This window comes from Elephas maximus, chromosome 22 (genome assembly GCF_024166365.1).
Source record: "Elephas maximus indicus isolate mEleMax1 chromosome 22, mEleMax1 primary haplotype, whole genome shotgun sequence".
In the NCBI taxonomy this organism is placed as follows: Eukaryota; Metazoa; Chordata; class Mammalia; order Proboscidea; family Elephantidae; genus Elephas; species Elephas maximus.
In genome coordinates, this window is record NC_064840.1 from 45,219,488 (window position 1) to 45,241,169 (window position 21,682).

Sequence of the window (21,682 nt, forward strand, 5' to 3'; positions counted from 1 at the left end):
TTTACATATAACTTTATGTGTTGTGTGTTTAGAAAATGGCAGTTAAACTCCACCCCTAGGTGGGAAAGTTACTATGTATGAGGTCTAAATGGCGATCCTGAACGTCAACATGGCACCTAAACTGGTTTTCACCAATTTCCTCTAGTTTTGGGCAGCAGTTAAAGAGAGGGGAGCCAGGATTTAATTTAAAGCTATGGGGCGTGTCAAGCAAAGGAACCAGGATTTTAATGTAAAGCTATGGAGTATGCCGAGCAAACTGCTTGAGGCAGTGGAATTTTCTGCAACTTGGGCACCTCTGTCTTATAGAGCTAAACTGTCTTTGGTATTTCTCCATTCAGCTTGTTCTAACCACAGGTGGGCCTCCCCTGGCCCAGTTATCATGTGGACTAGTTGATACAAATCAGGGATGCAGGCTGGTAAGCCTCAACAAGGATTCTAAATTCCTAAGCAAACTTGTAAGGGTCCTTCCGCAGTTTTGGGAAACCTTTAGCAATGTTATGTAATTCTGAGCATGTCCGAGGAGTAAAAGTAATTTGAGGTGGATCCTAAATATCTGCACTGGGATGGATTTTAAAAGGCATTTCGGGAATAGGCTTTATGCTTTCTGTAGGTTCTTCAGGGAAAAGGGAAGTTCAAAGAGTTATCAGAAATCTTTGGTAGAATCAGAGGAGTAAGAAGACAGGGGAGAATACAAAGGAGAGGCAACCGGCAAAGGGGCAGATGGTCCCAGTACAACTTGGACAGTTGGAACAGAAATTTAACATTGCAATTCCTCATTTTGTTTAGTTAATTTAGAATGTAATCTTGTAGGGAAGTGGTTTTCCTGTGATCAGGTTTTCTATAGGCTTCAAAATACCAATTAAAATAGGTGTACCATTGTTTCTGCTTAATTCAGGAGCCTTTCTCTTATAATTTATTGCACTGAAAACTCAATTTAGATAATTCAAAAAGAACCCAGAAGTGACCACATATTTCCCACACTATCCTTAGTGAGATTACGCCAAATGGATAAATACAAGCAGGTAGCAGTGCCATGGTGCTTGTTCGTATATTGGGCCGGAGTACCAGTACCCAGAAACCCAGTGCCGTCGAGTCAATTCCGACTCATAGCAACCCTATAGGACAGAGTAGAACTGCCTCATAGAGTTTCCAAGGAGTGCCTGGCGGATTTGAACTGCTGACCCTTTGGTTAGCAGCTGTAGCACTTAACCACTATGCCACCAGGGTTTCCGGAGTACCAGTAGGGAACTCTATATTGCCCTTAGATACGGCATTTTCCGTTTTCAAAGAAGGTTTGAATTTGTTCAAAGTTTAGGATTCTCAGACTCAACAATATCCTGATGGGAGGCACCAAGGGGTTTGGACAGTGTATTGCTTAAACTGGTGCATTCCTTTTCATTATGTGTTTTTGCTTGCGACCGACAGGCAGCCTAATGCTATGGCCTGTCTCACATCATGGCTTATCCTGCCATGTGAAACTTCAACCGCATCTATGGCAGGTGACCACTATATTGGCTTTTACTGGTCAGCTGGTGCCCTTGGTTTCTTTTGCTTATGGAGCTTGAGATTCCACAAACTCAAAAACTTTTAGGACAGTAAATTGCCCAGAAATTCACACTACTGCCACTAGTGGAGGCAAAATTTGGCAAAAAATTCTTGCAAGACCAGAATGAAAACAGGACAAAACAACACAAAGACAAAACAAAACAAAATCCTTTGCTAAGTCTCAAAGAGCTTCTTATGCAAGAAGGTGGAGCTTGAGATTCCAGAGGTTATTTACCTGCTGGAGACTTCAAGGAGTCTGTGGAGACTTATGGGCTCACGGGACCTGTGGTAGTACCGAAAGCTCTGGGCCCTCGACTCCCTGGGGTTGCTGAATATAGTGCACCATCGAATTCCACAATTCTGACACCAAGAAATGTCAAAGAGCAAACTGGAATCTCTATTAAAAAGTAGTTTCATTAAAGGAGTAAGGCAATCCGGATTGGGCACGACTTCATGAGGATTCACAGAAGCATGCTGTTAAAAGAAAATTTTCACAGAAAAATACAGGAAAAAGTACAGGAATTTTTTCCCTGACTATATGTCATTTTATGTATTTATCCTAATGTGTTTGTTTGGAACTTGTTCACCACTGTGTCTCCAGTGCCTAGAACAATAAACATATGTTGACTGAATGAATGAAGAATAGCTTTACATTGGTAGATAGCAGCTTTGGAAAATCACTGAGGTGTTCCTTCACGACTTTCTTTGGGGAAAGATGGATGAGAGTGAGAGAAGGGGAATCAATCACATGGGGAAATTTTTTTCCAAATTAGAAGTGCCTCCTCCAACCCAGTCAACTAAATAATCTGTCCTTCCCTAAAGGCCTGAAACTGGTTCCAGAAATACTACTGTGGCTCTTTCCTTTAAGTTAAATGTCATTTGATAAAATAAGTATATTCTTGGCAGGTTCATGAAAAGGGGGTTGTCAGTATTCTAAATACAGGCAAATCTGACATTTGGGCATTTATATAGTAATTATAACTATATAAAAATATATATGAACAAATTTCTCATTAATAGACAAACTGGACCTTTGAGTTTTTTCTTTTTTTCCCTCCCTCTGTGCACAGTTTTTAAAGATGCTATTAAGGAGTCTTTAAAAAAAGTTTAAGCAAATGTGTTCTCTATCTCCCAGTTTTGTGTTGACAGAAGACACAGGCTTCTAGACATGTAGGAACAGTCTTAAAACAAATAATCCAATGTGAAACTTAACTTTTTTTAAAGAAGAAATTAAAGTAATTTTAAAAAATTTTATAATAAGATTTTTTAAAGAAACGTTTTCAGAAGAAAAAAAGGTTGAGTTGATTTCTTGATATATGCAGTATTTACATAGACAATATTTTAACAGCTTTATTGAAACATATCTCACGTATGAAATGCACTCTTTGAAAATGTACAACTCAGTGACTTTTAATATGGTCATGTGCTGCATAACATCCATTTGGACAATGTCTGACGGCATATATGTTCGTGGTCTTATAAGGTTTTTTTTTTTTTTCCTTAAGGGAAAACAGCACTCCTTTTATTATTTTTCTCTAATGGTTTTAAAGACCCCCCACCCCCAAGCCCCAGAGTGAATGAATAGTAGGGCTCCAAGGTGCATTTCAATCCCCACAGCACCTCCTCTGCCTCCTTTTCCTCCTCCTGGCTTCACTCACCTGCTCAGCAGCTGTGTAGCCATTCACTTCCAGTGCAGGGCAGCACATGTTGCAGCTCCTCCGCTCCTACCACAGGCGCTGGCGGGGATGCTGGCCGGGTGCCTTAGTCATCTAGTGCTGCTATAACAGAAATACCACAAGTGGATGGCTTTAACGAAGCAAAATTTATTTCTTCACAGTAAAGTAGGCTAAAAGTCTAAATTCAAGGTGTCAGCTCCAGGGGAAGGCTTTCTCTCCTTGTCGGCTCTGGAGGAAGGTCCTTGTCCTCAATTTTCCCCTGGTCAAGGACCCCAGTGTCCAAAGGATGCACTCTGCTCCTGGTGCTGCTTTCTTGTGGTATAAGGCCCCCCCTCTGCTTGCTTCTCTTTCCTTTTTATCTCTTGAGAGATAAAAGGTGGTGCAGACCACATCCCAGGGAAACTCCCTTTACATTGGAGCAGGGATGTGACCTGGGTAAGGGTGGTGTTACAATCTCACTCTAACCCTCTTTAATGTAAAATTACAATCACAAAATGGAGGACAACCACACAATACTGGGAATCATTCATTAGTTGATAGACATTTGTATTGTTTCCAGTTCTTGGCTCTTACGAATAATACTGCTTGCATAGACAGTTTTAAAAAGGATATAAGAGACTTGCTAGCAACTACTACTGGGAAGTGGGAGTGGAAATGCAGTGTGAGAGGGAGACATTTTTTACCTTTTTGTTCTAGGTGATTTTTTTTTTAACCAAGTAAATATATTACTTTCTAATTAACACATTTAAAAAAAGCCCAATTGCTAGTAAGTAATTTTAGGTAAGTCAGTAATTTTACCTCTCTAGCATTCAGTTTTCTCATTGTAAATACAATTGGACTAAATATTTTTTATGGTGTTTTTGTTTTGAAATGTGTGTGTATATATATATACATGTATATATGCTTCGATGAGTGATAATTTTATGAGAATTTGTTCTTTGTAAATGCAGTGTAACTTTCAGTTTATTTTCATCACAGGACTTATAGTGGTTATTACAATGGAAGGAACAAATAATTTGAAGACGCCAAGCAAATTATGTGAAAAAAAGAAATCTGGTAAGATTGCTATTGGAAATACCTTAGTATTATTGTTGCGTGAACCTTTAATTCTCTCATGCACGATCAGTTTCAGTGTAAGTCTCCTTTATAATGTTTGTCTTGAAAATAAGCCTTGTTTTATTGGCCAGGGTTTGGCCATCTGCAGACTAATTTCATTAACATTCTAATAGATTTAGGAGTTCTCTGTAGTGAAGACTCAGCCTGAATTATTGAGAAACTACTTTTCTACCTTTTCCCTCCCATACATGCATTTCTCTTTTGAGGGAAAGATATTTTTCTAAGGGAATTCAATGGGGAAAAAATAATTCTTTCAACAAATAGTGCTGAAACAATTGGATAACCCATTGCCATCCAGTAGATTCCGACTCATAGCAACCCTGAGGACAGAGTAAGAACTGCCCCACAGGGTTCCCAAGGAGTGGCTGGTGGATTTGAATTGCCAACTTTTTGGTTAGCTCTTAACCATATCCTTATGCAAAAGTGAACCTTGACTCTTAGCTCACACCATAGATGAAAGGACTAAAACTATAAAATTTCTAGAAGGTAACATAGGAGAAAACTTTGTTAATTTCTAGTATGTACAGTTTTGTATATTGCCCTTGTATCCTGTGACTGTGTTAAACCCACTTTTTAGCTCTTTCAGCTTTTGTATTGATAGGTATTTCCTACATAGTTGGTTATGTTGTACATAAATCTTTTTCCCCGAGCCATATGACTCTACTTGCCTTACTGGGCTACCTGCAATATAATGTTGAATAAAAGAGGTTAAGTGGACATGCTTACCTTGTTCCTGATGAAGTATTATGCTAGATGTACATTTTTTGCAAATGCCTGTTTTTAGGTTGAAGAGTTTTCCTTCCCTTTCTGGTTTGTCGAGAGGTTTTATGATGAATGGGTATTGACTTTTGTCAAGTGCTTTTTCTGAATCTATTGAAATATAGTTTTCTTTTTTAACCTGTTAATGTGGCAAATTACATTAATTTTTAGTTGTTAAGCCAACTTTCTGTTACTAAGATAAACTCCATTTGGTCATGATGTATCATCCTTTTTTATTACTTGATTTGATATACTAATATTTTCTGTGTTCGTCAGGGATATTGGGCTGTTGTTGTCTTTTGGAATATCTATATAGTTGGGTACAGGATATTCTTATTCATAAAGTAATATTGGAAATGTTTCCTTCTCTTTACTTAAAAGAGTTTGTGTAGAATTAGTAATATTTCTTCCTTAAGCATTTGGTAGATTTCACTAGTAAACCCTCTAGGCCTGGGGTTTTCTTAGTGGGAAGATTTTAACTATGGCTTCAATTTTTTAAATAGGTATAGGGCTAGTCAAGTTATCTAGCTTTTCTTGCCTGAGCTTTGTGTTTTTCAAGGAACTTGTCCCTTATTTGACTAAATTGTCAAATTTGTCCACATAAAGCTATTCATTATATACCCTTTTAATGTCAGTAGGATCTGTGGTGATGTCTCCTTTTATTTCTGAAACTGGTATTTTATGTTTTCTCTCTTTCTTTGCCTTGATCAGTGACTTGAGGTTTTATCTGTTTTGTTGATTTTTTAAAAGATTTTTCTTGATTTTTTCCTATTATTTTATTATGTTCTATTTCATTGATTTTTCCTTTTATCTTGATCGTTTCTTCTGTTTACATTGGGTTTAATTTGTTCTTTTGCTAGAAAATAAATGACGCATCAGTCATTGTTTTAGACCTCCTTTTCTAATATAAGCATCTGAAGCAATTACTTTTCCTCCAGTTTCACAAATTTTGATATTTTGTGTTTTCTTTTTCCATCATTTCAAAATATTTTCTAATTTTCTTTGAGACTTATTTTTTGACCCATGGGTTATTTAAAAGTATGTTGTTTAATTTTCAAATATTTAGAAGAATTTCCGGATTTTTTTAGCTATTGATTTCCAGTTTAATTGTATTCTGAGAAAACATTCTTCGTATGATTTCTTTAAGATTTATTAAGACTTACTTCCATTTTCCTCTTACTGTCTTTTGTGCTGTTGTTACCATATATTTTACTTCCATATATGTTATAAATCTCACAATACATTATCATTATTAAAAAGTCAATTAACTTTTAAGAAGATTAAAAAGTAAAGAAAATTACTTATATTTTGTGACAGTTACTGTTTCTGGTGCTCTTTATTCCTTTGTGCCAGTCCACATTTACATCTGGTGTCACATGCCTTTTGTCTGAAGAACTTTAACATTTTTTATAGTTCATGTCTTCTGGTGATGAATTTTTCACACTTTTGTTTGAAACAGTCTGTATTCTTCTGTAACATTCTATAACCTAAATAAAAGTGGAACTCTTGCACCTTTTGAAGGACATTTTTAATGGGTATTGAATATTAGGTTGTTAATTTTTTGTTTGTTTCCAGTACTTTAAAGATGTTTTTCTACTGATTTTTGTTTGTAGAGTTCTAAGAAGATGTCTGCTGTTTTCTTATTTTTGTCCCTGTAGGGTCATTATGAGTCAGAATCTACTTGATGGCAGCAGGTTTTTGTTTTGTTTTGTTTCTATCCTTGGGAGACAGGCCTGATGGTCTGCTTTTGAAAAATCACAGCCTTGAAAATCCTATGGAGTAGTTCTATACTGCATACATTGTGTTGTCTTGAGTCGAAATTCATGCAACATTAACTAATAACGTGTAATGTGTTATTTTTCTGGCTGATCCTGACATTTTCTTTGTTGGTGGTTTTCATCATTTTGATTATGATGTGCCTTAGTGTAATTTTCTTTATGTTTCTTTTGTTTGGACTTGATTTTTCTTTTTGGATTTGCCGATTTATCATTTTCATTAGATTTGGAAATTTTTTTGCCTTTATTTTCCCAAATAATTTTTTTCTACTTCTCCTTTTCTGGGATGCCAGTTACAGGTATGTTAGACTATCAGACCCCTTGATCTTAATTTCTTTTTTCAAGTTTTTTTCTCACTGTGCTTAATTTTTGGTAGTTTCTATTGCTATGTCTAAAAATTTAGTCATCTTCTCTCCTCTAAGATGCTTTTATTCATATCCATAGTATTTTTCATTCCTTGAAATTTAATATTATGTAACTTTTTAATGTCTTTTTCTTTCCTTGTTATACGCATATATTCTTTTACATCACTGAGCTTATTTTTAAGATTTATATTAGCTTTTTAAAGGTTCTTAATTGCTAATTCCACCGTCACTATCATTTTGTGTTATGTTTCTATTGATTTGTTTTTCTCCTGGTTATGAGTCATATTTTCTTGCTTCTTTCATGTCTGGCAATTTTTGGTTGGATGTTGGACATTTTATGTTGTTGAGTACTGGATTTCGTTACTTTAAATACTTTAAAGAGTTGGATTTTTGTTATCCGCAATTAAGTTATCTGAAGATGAACTTGATCCTTTTTTTTTTTAATAACTTTTATTAAACTTCAAGTGAATGTTTACAAATCCAATCAGTCTGTCACATATAAGTTTACATACATCTCACTCCCTACTCCCACTTACTCTCCCTCTCTTGAGTCAGCCCTTTCAGTCTCTCCTTTCTTGACAATTTTGCCTGCTTCCCTCTCTCTCTATCCTCCCATCCCCCCTCCAGACAAGCGTTGCCAACACAATCTCAAGTGTCCACCTGATATAATTAGCTCACTCTTCATCAGCATCTCTCTCCCACCCGCTGACCAGTCCCTTTCATGTCTGATGAGTTGTCTTCGGGGATGGTTCCTGTCCTGTGTCAACAGAAGGTCTGGGGAGCATGGCCGCCAGGATTCCTCCAGTCTCAGTCAGACCATTAAGTTTGGTCTTTTTATGAGAATTTGGGGTCTGTATCCCACTGATCTCCTGCTCCCTCAGGGGTCCTCTGTTGTGCTCCCTGTCAGGGCAGTCATCGATTGTGGCCGGGCACCAACTAGTTCTTCTGGTCTCAGGATGATGTAGGTCTCTGGTTTATGTGGCCCTTTCTGTCTCTTGGGCTTTTAGTTGTCGTGTGGCCTTGGTGTTCTTCATTTTCCTTTGCTCCAGGTGGGTTGAGACCAATTGCTGCATCTTAGATGGCCGCTTGTTAGCATTTAAGACCCCAGACACCACATTTCAAAGTGGGGTGCAGAATGATTTCATAATAGAATTATTTTGCCAATTGACTTAGAAGTCCCCGCAAACCACGTTCCCCAGACCCCCGCGCCTGCTCCGCTGACCTTTGAAGCATTCATTTTATCCCGGAAACTTCTTTGCTTTTGGTCCAGTCCAATTGAGCTGACCTTCCATGTATTGAGTGTTGTCTTTCCCTTCACCTAAAGCAGTTCTTATCTAGTGATTAATCAATAAAAAACCCTCTCCCACCCTCCCTCCCTCCCCCCCCTCGTAACCACAAAAGTATGTGTTCTTCTCAGGTTTACTATTTCTCAAGATCTTATAATAGTGGTCTTATACAATATTTGTCCTTTTGCCTCTGACCAATTTCGCTCAGCATAATGCCTTCCAGGTTCCTCCATGTTATGAAATGTTTCACAGATTCGTCACTGTTCTTTATTGATGCGTAGTATTCCATTGTGTGAATATACCACAATTTATTTACCCATTCATCCGTTGATGGACACCTTGGTTGCTTCCAACTTCTTGCTATTGTAAACAGAGCTGCAATAAACATGGGTGTGCATATATCTGTTTGTATGAAGGCTCTTGTATCTCTAGGGTATATTCCTAGGAGTGGGATTTCTGGGTTGTATGGTAGTTCTATTTCTAACTGTTTAAGATAACGCCAGATAGATTTCCAAAGTGGTTGTACCATTTTACATTCCCACCAGCAGTGTATGAGAGTTCCAATCTCTCCGCAGCCTCTCCAACATTTATTCTTTTGTGTTTTTTGGATTAATGCCAGCCTTGCTGGTGTGAGATGGAATCTCATCGTAGTTTTAATTTGCATTTCTCTAATGGCTAATGATCGAGAGCATTTTCTCATGTATCTGTTGGCTGCCTGAATATCTTCTTTAGTGAAACGTGTGTTCATATCCTTTGCCCACTTCTTGATTGGGTTGTTTGTCTTTTTGTGGTTGGGTTTTGACAGAATCATGTAGATTTTAGAGATCAGGCACTGGTCGGAGATGTCATAGCTGAAAATTCTTTCCCAATCTGTAGGTGGTCTTTTTACTCTTTTGGTGAAGTCTTTAGATGAGCATAGGTGTTTGATTTTTAGGAGCCCCCAGTTATCGGGTTTCTCTTCATCATTTTTGGTAATGTTTTGTATTCTGTTTATACCTTGTATTAGGGCTCCTAGGGTTCTCCCAATTTTTTCTTCCATGGTCTTTATCGTTTTAGTCTTTATGTTTAGGTCTTTGATCCACTTGGAGTTAGTTTTTGTGCATGGTGTGAGGTATGGGTCCTGTTTCATTTTTTTTCAAATGGATATCCAGTTATGCCAGCACCATTTGTTAAAAAGGCTATCTTTTCCCCAGTTAATTGACACTGGTCCTTTGTCAAATATCAGCTGCTCATACGTGGATGGATCTATGTCTGGGTTCTCAATTCTGTTCCATTGGTCTATGTGTCTGTTGTTGTACCAATACCAGGCTGTTTTGACTACTGTGGCTGTATAATAGGTTCTGAAGTCAGGTAAGGTGAGGCCTCCCACTTTCTTCTTCTTTTTCAGTAGTGCTTTGCTTATCCGGGGCTTCTTTCCCTTCCATATGAAATTGGTGATTTGTTTCTCTATCACCTTAAAATATGACATTGGAATTTGGATCGGAAGTGCATTAAATGTATAGATGGCTTTTGGTAGAATAGACATTTTTACTATGTTAAGTCTTCCTATCCATGAGCAAGGTATGTTTTTCCACTTAAGTATGTCCTTTTGAATTTCTTGTAGTAGAGCTTTGTAGTTTTCTTTGTATAGGTCTTTTACATCCTTGGTAAGATTTATTCCTAAGTATCTTATCTTCTTGGGGGCTACTGTGAATGGTATTGATTTGGTTATTTCCTCTTCGGTGTTCTTTTTGTTGATGTAGAGGAATCCAAGTGATTTTTGTATGTTTATTTTATAACCTGAGACTCTGCCAAACTCTTCTATTAGTTTCAGTAGTTTTCTGGAGGATTCCTTAGGGTTTTCTGTGTATATAATCCTGCCATCTGCAAATAGTGATAACTTTACTTCTTCCTTGCCAATCCGGATACCTTTTATTTCTTTGTCTAGCCTAATTGCCCTGGCTAAGACTTCCAACACGATGTTGAATAAGAGCGGTGATAAAGGGCATCCTTGTCTGGTTCCCGTTCTCAAGGGAAATGCTTTCAGGTTCTCTCCATTTAGAGTGATATTGGCTGTTGGCTTTGCATAGATGCCCTTTATTATGTTGAGGAATTTTCCTTCAATTCCTATTTTGGTAAGAGTTTTTATCATAAATGGGTGTTGGACTTTGTCAAATGCCTTTTCTGCATCAATTGATAAGATCATGTGGTTTTTGTCTTTTGTTTTATTTATGTGATGGATTACATTAATGGTTTTTCTGATATTAAACCAGCCTTGCATACCTGGTATAAATCCCACTTGATCCTGGTGAATTATTTTTTTGATGTGTTGTTGGATTCTATTGGCTAGAATTTTGTTGAGGATTTTTGCATCAATGTTCATGAGGGATATAGGTCTATAATTTTCTTTTTTTGTAATGTCTTTACCTGGGTTTGGTATCAGGGAGATGGTGGCCTCATAGAATGAGTTGGGTAGTATTCCGTCATTTTCTATGCTTTGGAATACCTTTAGTAGTAGTGGTGTTAACTCTTCTCTGAAAGTTTGGTAGAACTCTGCAGTGAAGCCGTCCGGGCCAGGGCTTTTTTTTGTTGGGAGTTTTTTGATTACCGTTTCAATCTCTTTTTTTGTTATGGGTCTATTTAGTTGTTCTACTTCTGAATGTGTTAGTTTAGGTAGGTAGTGTTTTTCCAGGAATTCATCCATTTCTTCTAGGTTTTCAAATTTGTTAGAGTACAACTTTTCATAATAATCTGAAATGATTCTTTTAATTTCATTTGGTTCTGTTGTGATGTGGTCCTTCTCATTTCTTATTCGGGTTATTTGTTTCCTTTCCTGTATTTCTTTAGTCAATCTAGCCAATGGTTTATCAATTTTGTTAATTTTTTCAAAGAACCAGCTTTTGGCTTTGTTAATTCTTTCGATTGTTTTTCTGTTCTCTAATTCATTTAGTTCAGCTCTAATTTTTCTTATTTGTTTTCTTCTGGTGCCTGATGGATTCTTTTGTTGCTCACTTTCTATTTGTTCAAGTTGTCGGGACAGTTCTCTGATTTTGGCTCTTTCTTCTTTTTGTATGTGTGCATTTATTGATATAAATTGGCCTCTGAGCACTGCTTTTGCTGTGTCCCAGAGGTTTTGATAGGAAGTATTTTCATTCTCGTTGCTTTCTATGAATTTCCTTATTCCCTCCTTGATGTCTTCTATAACCCAGTCTTTTTTCAGGAGGGTATTGTTCATTTTCCAAGTATTTGATTTCTTTTCCCTCGTTTTTCTGTTATTGATCTCTAGTTTTATTGCCTTGTGGTCTGAGAACATGCTTTGTAATATTTCGATGTTTTGGACTTTGCAAAGGTTTGTTTTATGACCTAATACGTGGTCTATTCTAGAGAATGTTCCATGTGCGCTAGAAAAAAAAGTATATTTTGCAGCAGGTGGGTGGAGAGTTCTGTATAAGTCAATGAGGTCAAGTTGGTTGATTGTTGTAATTAGATCTTCCGTGTCTCTATTGAGCTTCTTACTGGATGTCCTGTCCTTCTCCGAAAGTGGTGTGTTGAAGTCTCCTACTATAATTGTGGAGGTATCTATCTCGCTTTTCAATTCTGTTAAAATTTGATTTATGTATCTTGCAGCCCTGTCATTGGGTGCGTAAATATTTAATATGGTTATGTCTTCCTGATCAATTGTCCCTTTTATCATTATATAGTGTCCTTCTTTATCCTTTGAGGTGGATTTAAGTCTAAAGTCTATTTTGTCAGAAATTAATATTGCTACTCCTCTTCTTTTTTGCTTATTGTTTGCTTGATATACTTTTTTCCATCCTTTGAGTTTTAGTTTGTTTGTGTCTCTAAGTCTAAGGTGTGTCTCTTGTAGGCAGCATATAGATGGATCGTGTTTCTTTATCCAGTCTGTGACTCTCTGTCTCTTTATTGGTGCATTTAGTCCATTTACATTCAGGGTAATTATAGATAAATAAGTTTTTAGTGCTGTCATTTTGATGCCTTTTTATGTGTGTTGTTGACAATTTCATTTTTCCACATACTTTTTTGTGCTGAGGCGTTTTTCTTAGTAAATTGTGAGATCCTCATTTTCATAGTGCTTGACTTTATGTTAGTTGAGTCGTTACGTTTTTCTTGGTTTTTATCTTGAGTTATAGAGTTGTTATACCTTTTTGTGGTTACCTTATTATTTACCCCTATTTTTCTAAGTAAAAACCTAACTTGTATTGTTCTATATCGCCTTGTATCACTCTCCATATGGCAGTTCAATGTCTCCTGTATTTAGTCCCTCTTTTTGATTATTGTGATCTTTTACCTATTGACTTCCATGATTCCCTGTTATGTGTATTTTTATTTATTTTTTTTAATTAATCTTAATTTGTTTGTTTTTGTGATTTCCCTATTTGAGTTGATATCAGGACATTCTGTTTTGTGACCTTGTGTTGTGCTGATATCTGATATTATTGGTTCTCTGACCAAACAATATCCTTTAGTATTTCTTGTTGCTTTGGTTTGGTTTTTGCAAATTCTCTAAACTTGTGTTTGTCTGTAAATATCTTAATTTCGCCTTCATATTTCAGAGAGAGTTTTGCTGGATATATGATCCTTGGCTGGCAGTTTTTCTCCTTCAGTGTTCTGTATATGTCGTCCCATTCCCTTCTTGCCTGCATGGTTTCCGCTGAGTAGTCAGAACATATTCTTATTGATTCTCCCTTGAAGGAAACCTTTCTTTTCTCCCTGGCTGCTTTTAAAATTTTCTGTTTATCTTTGGTTTTGGCGAGTTTGATGATAATATGTCTTGGTGTTTTTCTTTTTGGATCAATCTTAAATGGGGTTCGATGAGCATCTTGGATAGATATCCTTTCGTCTTTCATGATGTCAGGGAAGTTTTGTGTCAGGAGTTCTTCAACTATTTTCTCTGTGTTTTCTGTCCCCCTTCCCTGTTCTGGGACTCCAATCACCCGCAGGTTATCCTTCTTGATAGAGTCCCACATAATTCTTAGGGTTTCTTCATTTTTTTTAATTCTTTTATCCGATTTTTTTTCAGCTATGTTGGTGTTGATTCCCTGGTCCTCCAGATGTCCCAGTCTGCATTCTAATTGCTTGAGTCTGCTCCTCTGACCTCCTAGTGCGTTGTCTAATTCTGTTATTTTATTGTTAATCTTTTGGATTTCTACATGTTGTCTCTCTATGGATTCTTGCAACTTATTAATTTTTCCAGTGTGTTCTTGAATAATCTTTTTGAGTTCTTCAACAGTTTTATCAGTGTGTTCCTTGGCTTTTTCTGCAGTTATCCTAATTTCATTTGTGATATCATTAAGCATTCTGTAAATTAGTTTTTTATATTCTGTATCTGATAATTCCAAGATTGTATCTTCATTTGGGAAAGGTTTTGATTCTTTTGTTTGGGGGGTTGGAGAAGCTGTCATGGTCTGCTTCTTTAAGTGGTTTGATATGGATTGTTGTCTCCGAGCCATCACTGGGAAACTAGTTTTTCCAGAAAATCCGCTGCGTTCAGTTCAAATCCCTGCGGGATGGTTCCCCGGTTCGGATGCTGCTCTTTCTACTCCAAGACCAGACACTGCCTCCCGGGGACTTCTCCTACCGGCTGCGTCGCACGCCGCCCGTGGAACCGGCTGGTCCCCCTCCCAGGGTTAGTTCAGGAGGGTGGAGCAGGTCTCTGTGCTTGTGCCGTACCTGACTGGTACGCTGGCTCCACGCTCTGGAAACAATCGCTGCTTCCCCGTATTAGTTCGTTCCCCGTCTCTAAATCTGTGTTTGTTGTTCAGGGTTCGTAGATTGTTATGTATGTGATCGATTCACTTGTTTTTCCGTGTCTTTGTTGTAAGAGGGATCCGAGGTAGCGTCTGCCTAGTCCGCCATCTTGGCTCCGCCCCAAACTTGATCCTTTTGAAGCTTGCCCTTAAGCTTTGCTATGGTGGGTTCAGATAAACTTTTTTCTTGGGCTGAAATGTAGCTGTACTACTAAGTTGTGACCCTTTAGAGGACTTTACCTAATACCTTCTGTCTTAAAAGGTTACAGCACTCCGGCTAATGGTAGTGTGAACTATTCCTAGACCTATGTGATCTTCAGTAATTGTTTAACCTACTCTTTTGTTTTGGTGCCTTTCCCAGCTTTGGGGAATTCCACCCATTGTATGCACAGATAAGTACTTAACCAGGCACTCAAAGGGGCACCCTTTTCAGATCTCTGGAGCTATGTCTTTCTGTACAGCTCCCTCCTCTTTTTATTTTTTGCCCCACAAATTCTAACCACCTCTCTCTTCTCAATCTCCTCAGTTTGACAAGACTACCAGGCTCTGTTTCCTCTCTCTGGGGCAACCTGGAAACTTCCTTCAAGTAGTAAGTTAGGGCAATGATAGGGCTAACTTCGTTTGTTTCCCTTCACTCATGAATCACAGGCCTGCCGTCCTGTTGTATTGTCAGTTGTCTGAAAGGTGTTATATTTTGTCAAGTTTTCTAGTTTACAATGGGATGGCAATTCCAGAAGCAGTTAAATCTTCACGAGTAGAAGCAGGAGTCCTCTCATCTTTTTTAATAGCTGTAAAATGTTCTGTAATATAAATGTACTGTATTTTTAGTTATGCTTCTAATGATATCACTTTGATTTTGTTGTTGTTTTAGCCACAGAAGCAAATCCCTATACTTAAGTATGTAAGTGCCTATGCATGTGTGTAATCTCTTTGGGTGTGTGTTTTAGTGCAAGTGTTGGGACAGTAAATAGTTTCAGTTTTGCAGGTCATGTAGGGTCTCTGTTGCGTATTCTTTTTAGTGTTTTGTTTTCCTTTTTTTGCAACCTTTAAAAAAGGTCAAAATAATTCTTAGCTCATGGGCTGTACAAAAACAGGCCATTTGTTGAGTCTTGCTTCAATGTTACCTAGCATAGAGCTCCAAAAATAGATTTGATCAAAGGATATCCATTAAAAATTATGATAAACCAAACCAAACCCATTGCCGTAGAGTTGATTCCAACTCATAGCAACCCTATAGAACAGAGTAGATCTGCCCCCTAGGGTTTCCAAGGAGCACCTAGTGGATTCAAACTGCTGACTTTTTGGTTAGCAGCTGTAGCTCTTAGCCACTATGTCACCAGTGTTAGATACTGACAAATTGCTCTCCAAAAAGATTATACCTATTCATACACCTAACAATCGTATATTGAGGATGTTAGGATGCATTTGTAGAGGCCTTTTCAAACACTAATTTTATTTTTATTTCTCTTTCTGACATGTAGTTCTATATTCAACTCCATGTATAAATATTCCTGCCTCTCCATTTATGCAGAAGCTTGGCTTTGGTACTGGGGTAAATGTTTACCTTATGAAGAGGTGAGTATAAGATTTCAGATTAACCTTTTCCACTGTACTTGGAGACAAAAAGGAATATGAAAATTCGTATATTTAGATTTGCATTCTACCTGATCCTACCTGACTACTATATATATCCCAGAACCTTTTCCTGAGCACTAGCTGGCATACTTTTCTCCAGCTGGATTACTAAAAATAAATAGTTTAACTTATACAGTAGTCCCCCCTTATCTGCAGGGGATACATTCCAAGACCCCCCCAGTGGATGCCTGAAACTGCGGGTAGTCCTGAACTCTATATATACATCTACTCTTCACTTACCCACTATCTCATTATCTGACATTTTGCATTTACGACAATAGTAAAAAAATTATTATATGACTACTTTGCACATTAACAAGGCAGGAGACATGGCGGCAATGGCTGTGGATCATTCTCTCCCTCGAGGAGGGTCTTCAGGAGGATCTGGGAAGTGAGGCTGCACTGCCCCGTGCCTTGTGACTCCCTCCTGCTGGCGGGATCGCTGCATCTAGCTGCAGTGCTGGGCCGGCCTCCAGGTGGATGTGGGCAGCACTGAGTCAGCGGGCACCTGTTCTGGGTTCCCAGCTCCTGTGTGGCCTGAGGCCCTGTAGGTCAAATTTGCTGTGGGATGGGAAAGGGGGAAAGAAAGAGGCATCAGAGAGAGTGTTTGGAAGAAATGCATGCCAGTTTAACGACACCCCAAAGTGGACCAAACTGGGCCTGAAGCCTCCGTGTTAGTGGAACCAGGTGCCCCGAGTCTTGGTGACTCTCCAGGCCCAGAGGGCAGGGCAGGCTCTGGGATCTTGAAGGCAGGGCTTGCAGGGATGGGAGTGGAGCCCTGGAGGTGGCTCAGCAAGGGAAGCTCTCTGACCCAGCACAGGAGGAAGGTGAAGTGGTTAAGCCGTGGGCCCTCCAGTGTATCTTAGTTGTTACTATTTCTTGATCATATTTTCTAAATTAAAAAATTGGACAAATGGGTGGTCAGCAAACAGGAAAAAAAATCCTCCGTTTTCGCATAATGCTGATTTTTGCATAACAACCTGGTCTTTGGAACCTAACCATGTGGATAAGTGAGGAGTGGGCGTACTATGTTTTTTTCTATACAGACACACCTGGGAGATATTGCAGGTTCAGTTCCAGACCACCACAATAAAGCGAGTCATGTGAATTTTTTTTATTTCCCAGTGCATGTAAAAGTTATGCTTATACTATACTGTAGTAAGTGTGCAGTAGCGTTATGTCTAAAAAAAAAAAAAATGTACATAGCTTAATTAAAAAATACTTTATTGCTAAAAATGCTAACCATCATCTGAGCCCTCAGCCAGTTGTAATCTTTTTGCTAGTGGAGGGCCTTGCCTTGATGTCGATGGCTGCTGAAGATTAGGGTGGCTGTGGCAATTTCTGAAAATAAGACAACAATGAAGTTTGCCATATTGACTGAGTCTTCCTTTCAAGAAAGACTTCTCTGTAGTATGGAATACTGGTTGATAGCATTTTACCCAGTAGAATTTCTTTAAAAATTGGAGTCAATCCTCTCAAACCCTGCTACTGCTTTATCAAATAAGTGTATGTAATACTCTAAATTCTTTGTTGTCATTTCAACAATGTTCACGGCATCTTCATCAGGAGTAGATTCCATCTCAAGAAACCACTTTGTTTGCTCATCCGTAAAAAGCAACTCCTCATCCATTAAAGTTCTATCATAAGGTTGTAGCAATTCAGTCACATCTTCAGGTTCCACTTCTAGTTCTCTTGCTGTTTCCACCACATCTGCAGTTATTTCCTCCACTGAAGTCTTGAACCCTTCAAAGTCATCCATGGGGTCTGGAATCAATGTCTTCTAAACTCATGTTAATGTTGATGTTTTGATGTCTTCCCATGAATCATGAATGTTCTTAATGGCATCCAGAATGGTGAATCCTTTCCAGGTTTTCAATTTACTTTGCCCAGCTCCATCAAAGGATTCACTATAGTAGCTATAGCCTTATAAAATGTATTTCTTCAATAATAAGACTTGAGAGTCGAAATTACTCCTTGATCCATGGGGTATAGAATGGATGTTGTACTAGCAGGCATGAAAACAACATTAATCTCCTTATACATCTTCATCAGAGCTCTTGGGTAACCAGGTGCGTTGTCAGTGAGCAGTAGTATTTTAAAAGCAATGTGTTTTTCTGAGCAGTAGTTCTCATCAGTAAGCCATGTTATAAACAGATGCGCTGTCATCCAGGCTTTATTGTTCCATTTATAGAACACAGAGTAGGTATAGCATAAATCTTAAGGGCCCTAGGATTTTTGGAATGGTAAATGAGCATTGGCTTCAACTTAAAGTCAACAGCTGCATTAGCCCCTAACAAGAGAGTCAGCCTATTCTTTGAATCTTTGAAGCCCGGCACTGACTTTTCCGTTGCCCTGAAAAACCTTCACAGTTGCACCAATAAGCAACATCATGATAAATGGAGAAAAGATTGAAGTTGTCAAGGATTTCATTTTACTTGAATCCACAATCAACACCCATGGAAGCAGCAGTCAAGAAATCAAAAGATGCATTGCACTGGAGAAATCTGCTGCAAAAGACCTCTTCGATGTGTTGAAAAGCAAAGTTGTCACCTTGAAGACAGGTGCGCCTGACCCAAGTCATGGTGTTTTCAATCACCTCACATGCATGGGAAAGCTGGACGATGAATAAGGAAGACTGAAGAAGAATTGACACCTTTGAATTGTGGTGTTGGCAAAGAAGATTGAATATACCATGGACTGCCTAAAGAATGAACAAATCTTTCTTGGAAGAAGTACAACCAGAAGCAAGGATGGCAAGATTACGTCTTACATACTTTGGACATGTTATCAGGAGGGATAAGTCCCTGGAGAAGAACATCAAAGAGGAAGACCTTTGATGAGGTGGATTGACACCGTGGCTGCAACAATGGGCTCAAGCATAACGGTGATTGTGAGATGGCGCAGGACCAGGCAGTGTTTTGTTCTGTCGTACATAGGGTCGCTATGAGTTGCAACTCACTTGACAGCACCTAACAAGAACAGCATGAAAGTCCTAGATGGCATCTTCTAATATAAGGTTGTTTTCTCTACATTGAAAATCTGTTGTTTAGTGTAGGCACCTTCATTAATTATCTTAGCCAGATCTCTGGATAACTTGCTGTAGCTTCTACATCAGCACTTGCTGTTTCAGCTTTTGCTTTCATGGTTCAGAGACAGCTTATTTCCTTAAACCTAATGACCCAACCTCTGCTAACGTCAAACTTTTCTTCTGCAGCTTCCGTACCTCTCTCAGCCTTCATAGAATTGAAGAGAGTTAGCGCCTTGCTCTGGATTTAGGCTTTGGCTAAAGGGATTCTTGTGGCTGGTTTGATCTTCTATCCAGACCACAAAAACTTTCTCCATATCAGCAATAAGGCTGTTTTGCTTTCTTAGCATTTGTGTTTTCACTAGAGTAACACTTTGAATTTCCTTCAAGAACTTTTCCTTTGCATTCACAGCTTGGCTAATTCTTTGGCTTTCGATATGCCTTCCTCACTAAGCTTAATCGTTTCTAACTTTTTTAAAAATATTGGTTTAACTGAAAATTTACACTTCAAGTTAGTTTCTCATACAAAAATTTATACACACATTGTTATGTGACCCTAATTGCTCTCTCTATTATGTGATAGCACACTCCTCCTTTCCACCTTGAATTTCCTGTGTCCTTTTAACCAGCTCCTGTTTCTTTTTGCCTTCTCATCTCACCTCTGCATAGGAGCTGCCCATTTAGTCTCATGTATCTACTTGAGCTAAGAAGCTCTCTCTTCACGAGTATCATTTTATGTCTTATAAAAAAAAAAAAAAACCTGTTGCCATCGAGTCAAATCTTACTCATAGCGACCCTGTAGGACAGAGTAGAACTGTCCCATAGAGTTTCCAAGGAGTGCCTGGCGGACTCGAACTGCCGACCTCTTGGTTAGCAGCCATAGCACTTAACCACTATGCCACTGGGTTTCCTTATGTCTTATAGTCCAGTCTAATCTTTGTCTGAAGGGTTGGCTTCAGGTATGGTTTTAGTTCTGGGTTAACAGTCTGGGGCCATGTCTTCCGGGGTCCCTCCAGTCCCAGGCAGACCATTAAGTCTGGTCTTTTAATTAGATTTTGAGTTCTGCACCCCACTTTTCTCCTGCTCTGTCAGGGACTCTCTGTTGTGTTCCTGTCAGGCAGTCGTTGATGGAATTTCCCTTCTATTCCTATTTTGCTGAGAGTTTTTATCAGGAATGGGGGTTGGACTTTGTCAAATACCTTTTCTGCATCAATTGATTAGATCCAGTGGTTCTTTTGTTTTATTTATTCAATGGATTACATTGATTGTTTTTCTAATGTTGAGCCCATCCCTGCATACCTGGTATGAATCCTGTTTGGTCATGGTGGATTATTTTTTTGATACGTTGTTGAATTCTATTGGCTAGAATTTTGTTGAGGCTTTTTGCGTCTATATTCATGAGGGGTATTGGTCTGTAATTTTCTGTTTTTGTGGTGTCTTTACTTGGTTCTGGTATCAGGGTTATTACTGGCTTCATAGAATGAGTTTGGGAGTATTCTATCCTTTTCTATGCTCTGAAAGATCTTTAACAGTAGTGGTGTTAAGTCTTTTCTGAAAGTTTGGTAGAATTCTCCAGCGGAGCCATCAGCGTCATGGCTTTTTGTCGTTGGGAGTTTTTTAATTACCTTTTCAATCTCTTTTGTTATAGGTTTATTTAGTTGGTCTACCTCCGTGTTAGTTTAGGTAGGTAGTGTGTTTCTAGAAATTTGTTCATTTCCTCTAGGTTTTCAAATTTGTTAGAGTACAATTTTTCATAGTATTCTGTTATAATTCTTTTAATTTCACTTGGGTTGTTGTGATATCGCCCATCTCATTTCTTATTTGGGTTATTTGGTTATTTGCTTCCTCTCCTGTTTTTCTATTGTCAGTTTGGCCATTGGTTTATTGATTTTGATCTTTTCTGAGAAGCAGCTTTTGGTCTTGCTAACTCTTTTAATTGTTTTTCTGCTTCATTTAATTCTGCTGTAATTTTTATTATTTGCTTACTTCTGGTGACTGAGGGCTTCTTTTACTGCTCTCTGTCTATTTTTTAAGTTATGGGGTTAATGTTTTGATTTTGGCCCTTTCTTCTTTTTGGATGTGTGCATTTATGGCAATAAATTGACCTTGAGCACTGATTTTGCTGTGTCCCAAAGGTTCTGGTAGGAAGTGTTTTCATTCTCATTTGATTCTGTGAATTTCTTTATTCTGTCCTTAATACCTTTTCTAACTCAGTAGTTTTTGAGCAAGGTGTTGTTCAGTTTCCATGTGCTTGATTTTTTTTCCTTTTTCTGTAATTGATTTCCACTTTTATAGCTTTATGGTCAGAAAAGATGCTTTGTAATATTTCGATGCTTTGGATTCTGTTAAGGCTTGCTTTATGGCCTAATGTGTGGTCTATTCTGGAGAATGTTCCATGTGTTTTGGAAAAGAAAGTATACTTGGCTGCTGTTGGGTGGAGTGTTCTGTATGTCTATGAGGTCAAGTCTGTTGATAGTGGCATTTAGATCTCCCTTGTTTTTGTCTTTATTGAGCTTCTTTCTGGATGTTCTGTCCTTTACCGAAAGTGGTGTGTTGAAGTCTCCTATTATTGTGAAGCTGTCTCTCTCTCTTTTCAGTGCTGTTAGGGTTTGTTTTATGTATTTTGGATCCCTGTCATTGGATGCGTAAATATTTATTATGGCTATGTCCTCCTGCTGTATTGATCCTTTAATCATTACACAGTGTCCTTCCTTATCCTTTGTGGTAAATTTTGCTTTTAAGTCTATTTTGTC

The 21,682-nt window shown here is 38.2% G+C and overlaps 1 protein-coding gene across 2 annotated transcripts in view; it reads left to right on the forward strand.

Moving 5' to 3' along the window:
* PBK (PDZ binding kinase) overlaps positions 1–21,682 on the forward strand; it is a 66,515-nt gene that overhangs the window by 33,004 nt on the left and 11,829 nt on the right. For both annotated transcript variants that reach the window (XM_049865708.1, XM_049865707.1), the window contains exons 2-3: positions 4,200–4,277; positions 15,751–15,844. In XM_049865708.1, the coding sequence (XP_049721665.1) occupies positions 4,220–4,277; positions 15,751–15,844 (152 nt within the window). In that variant the 5' untranslated portion in view covers positions 4,200–4,219. The remainder of the gene's footprint in view (positions 1–4,199; positions 4,278–15,750; positions 15,845–21,682) is intronic.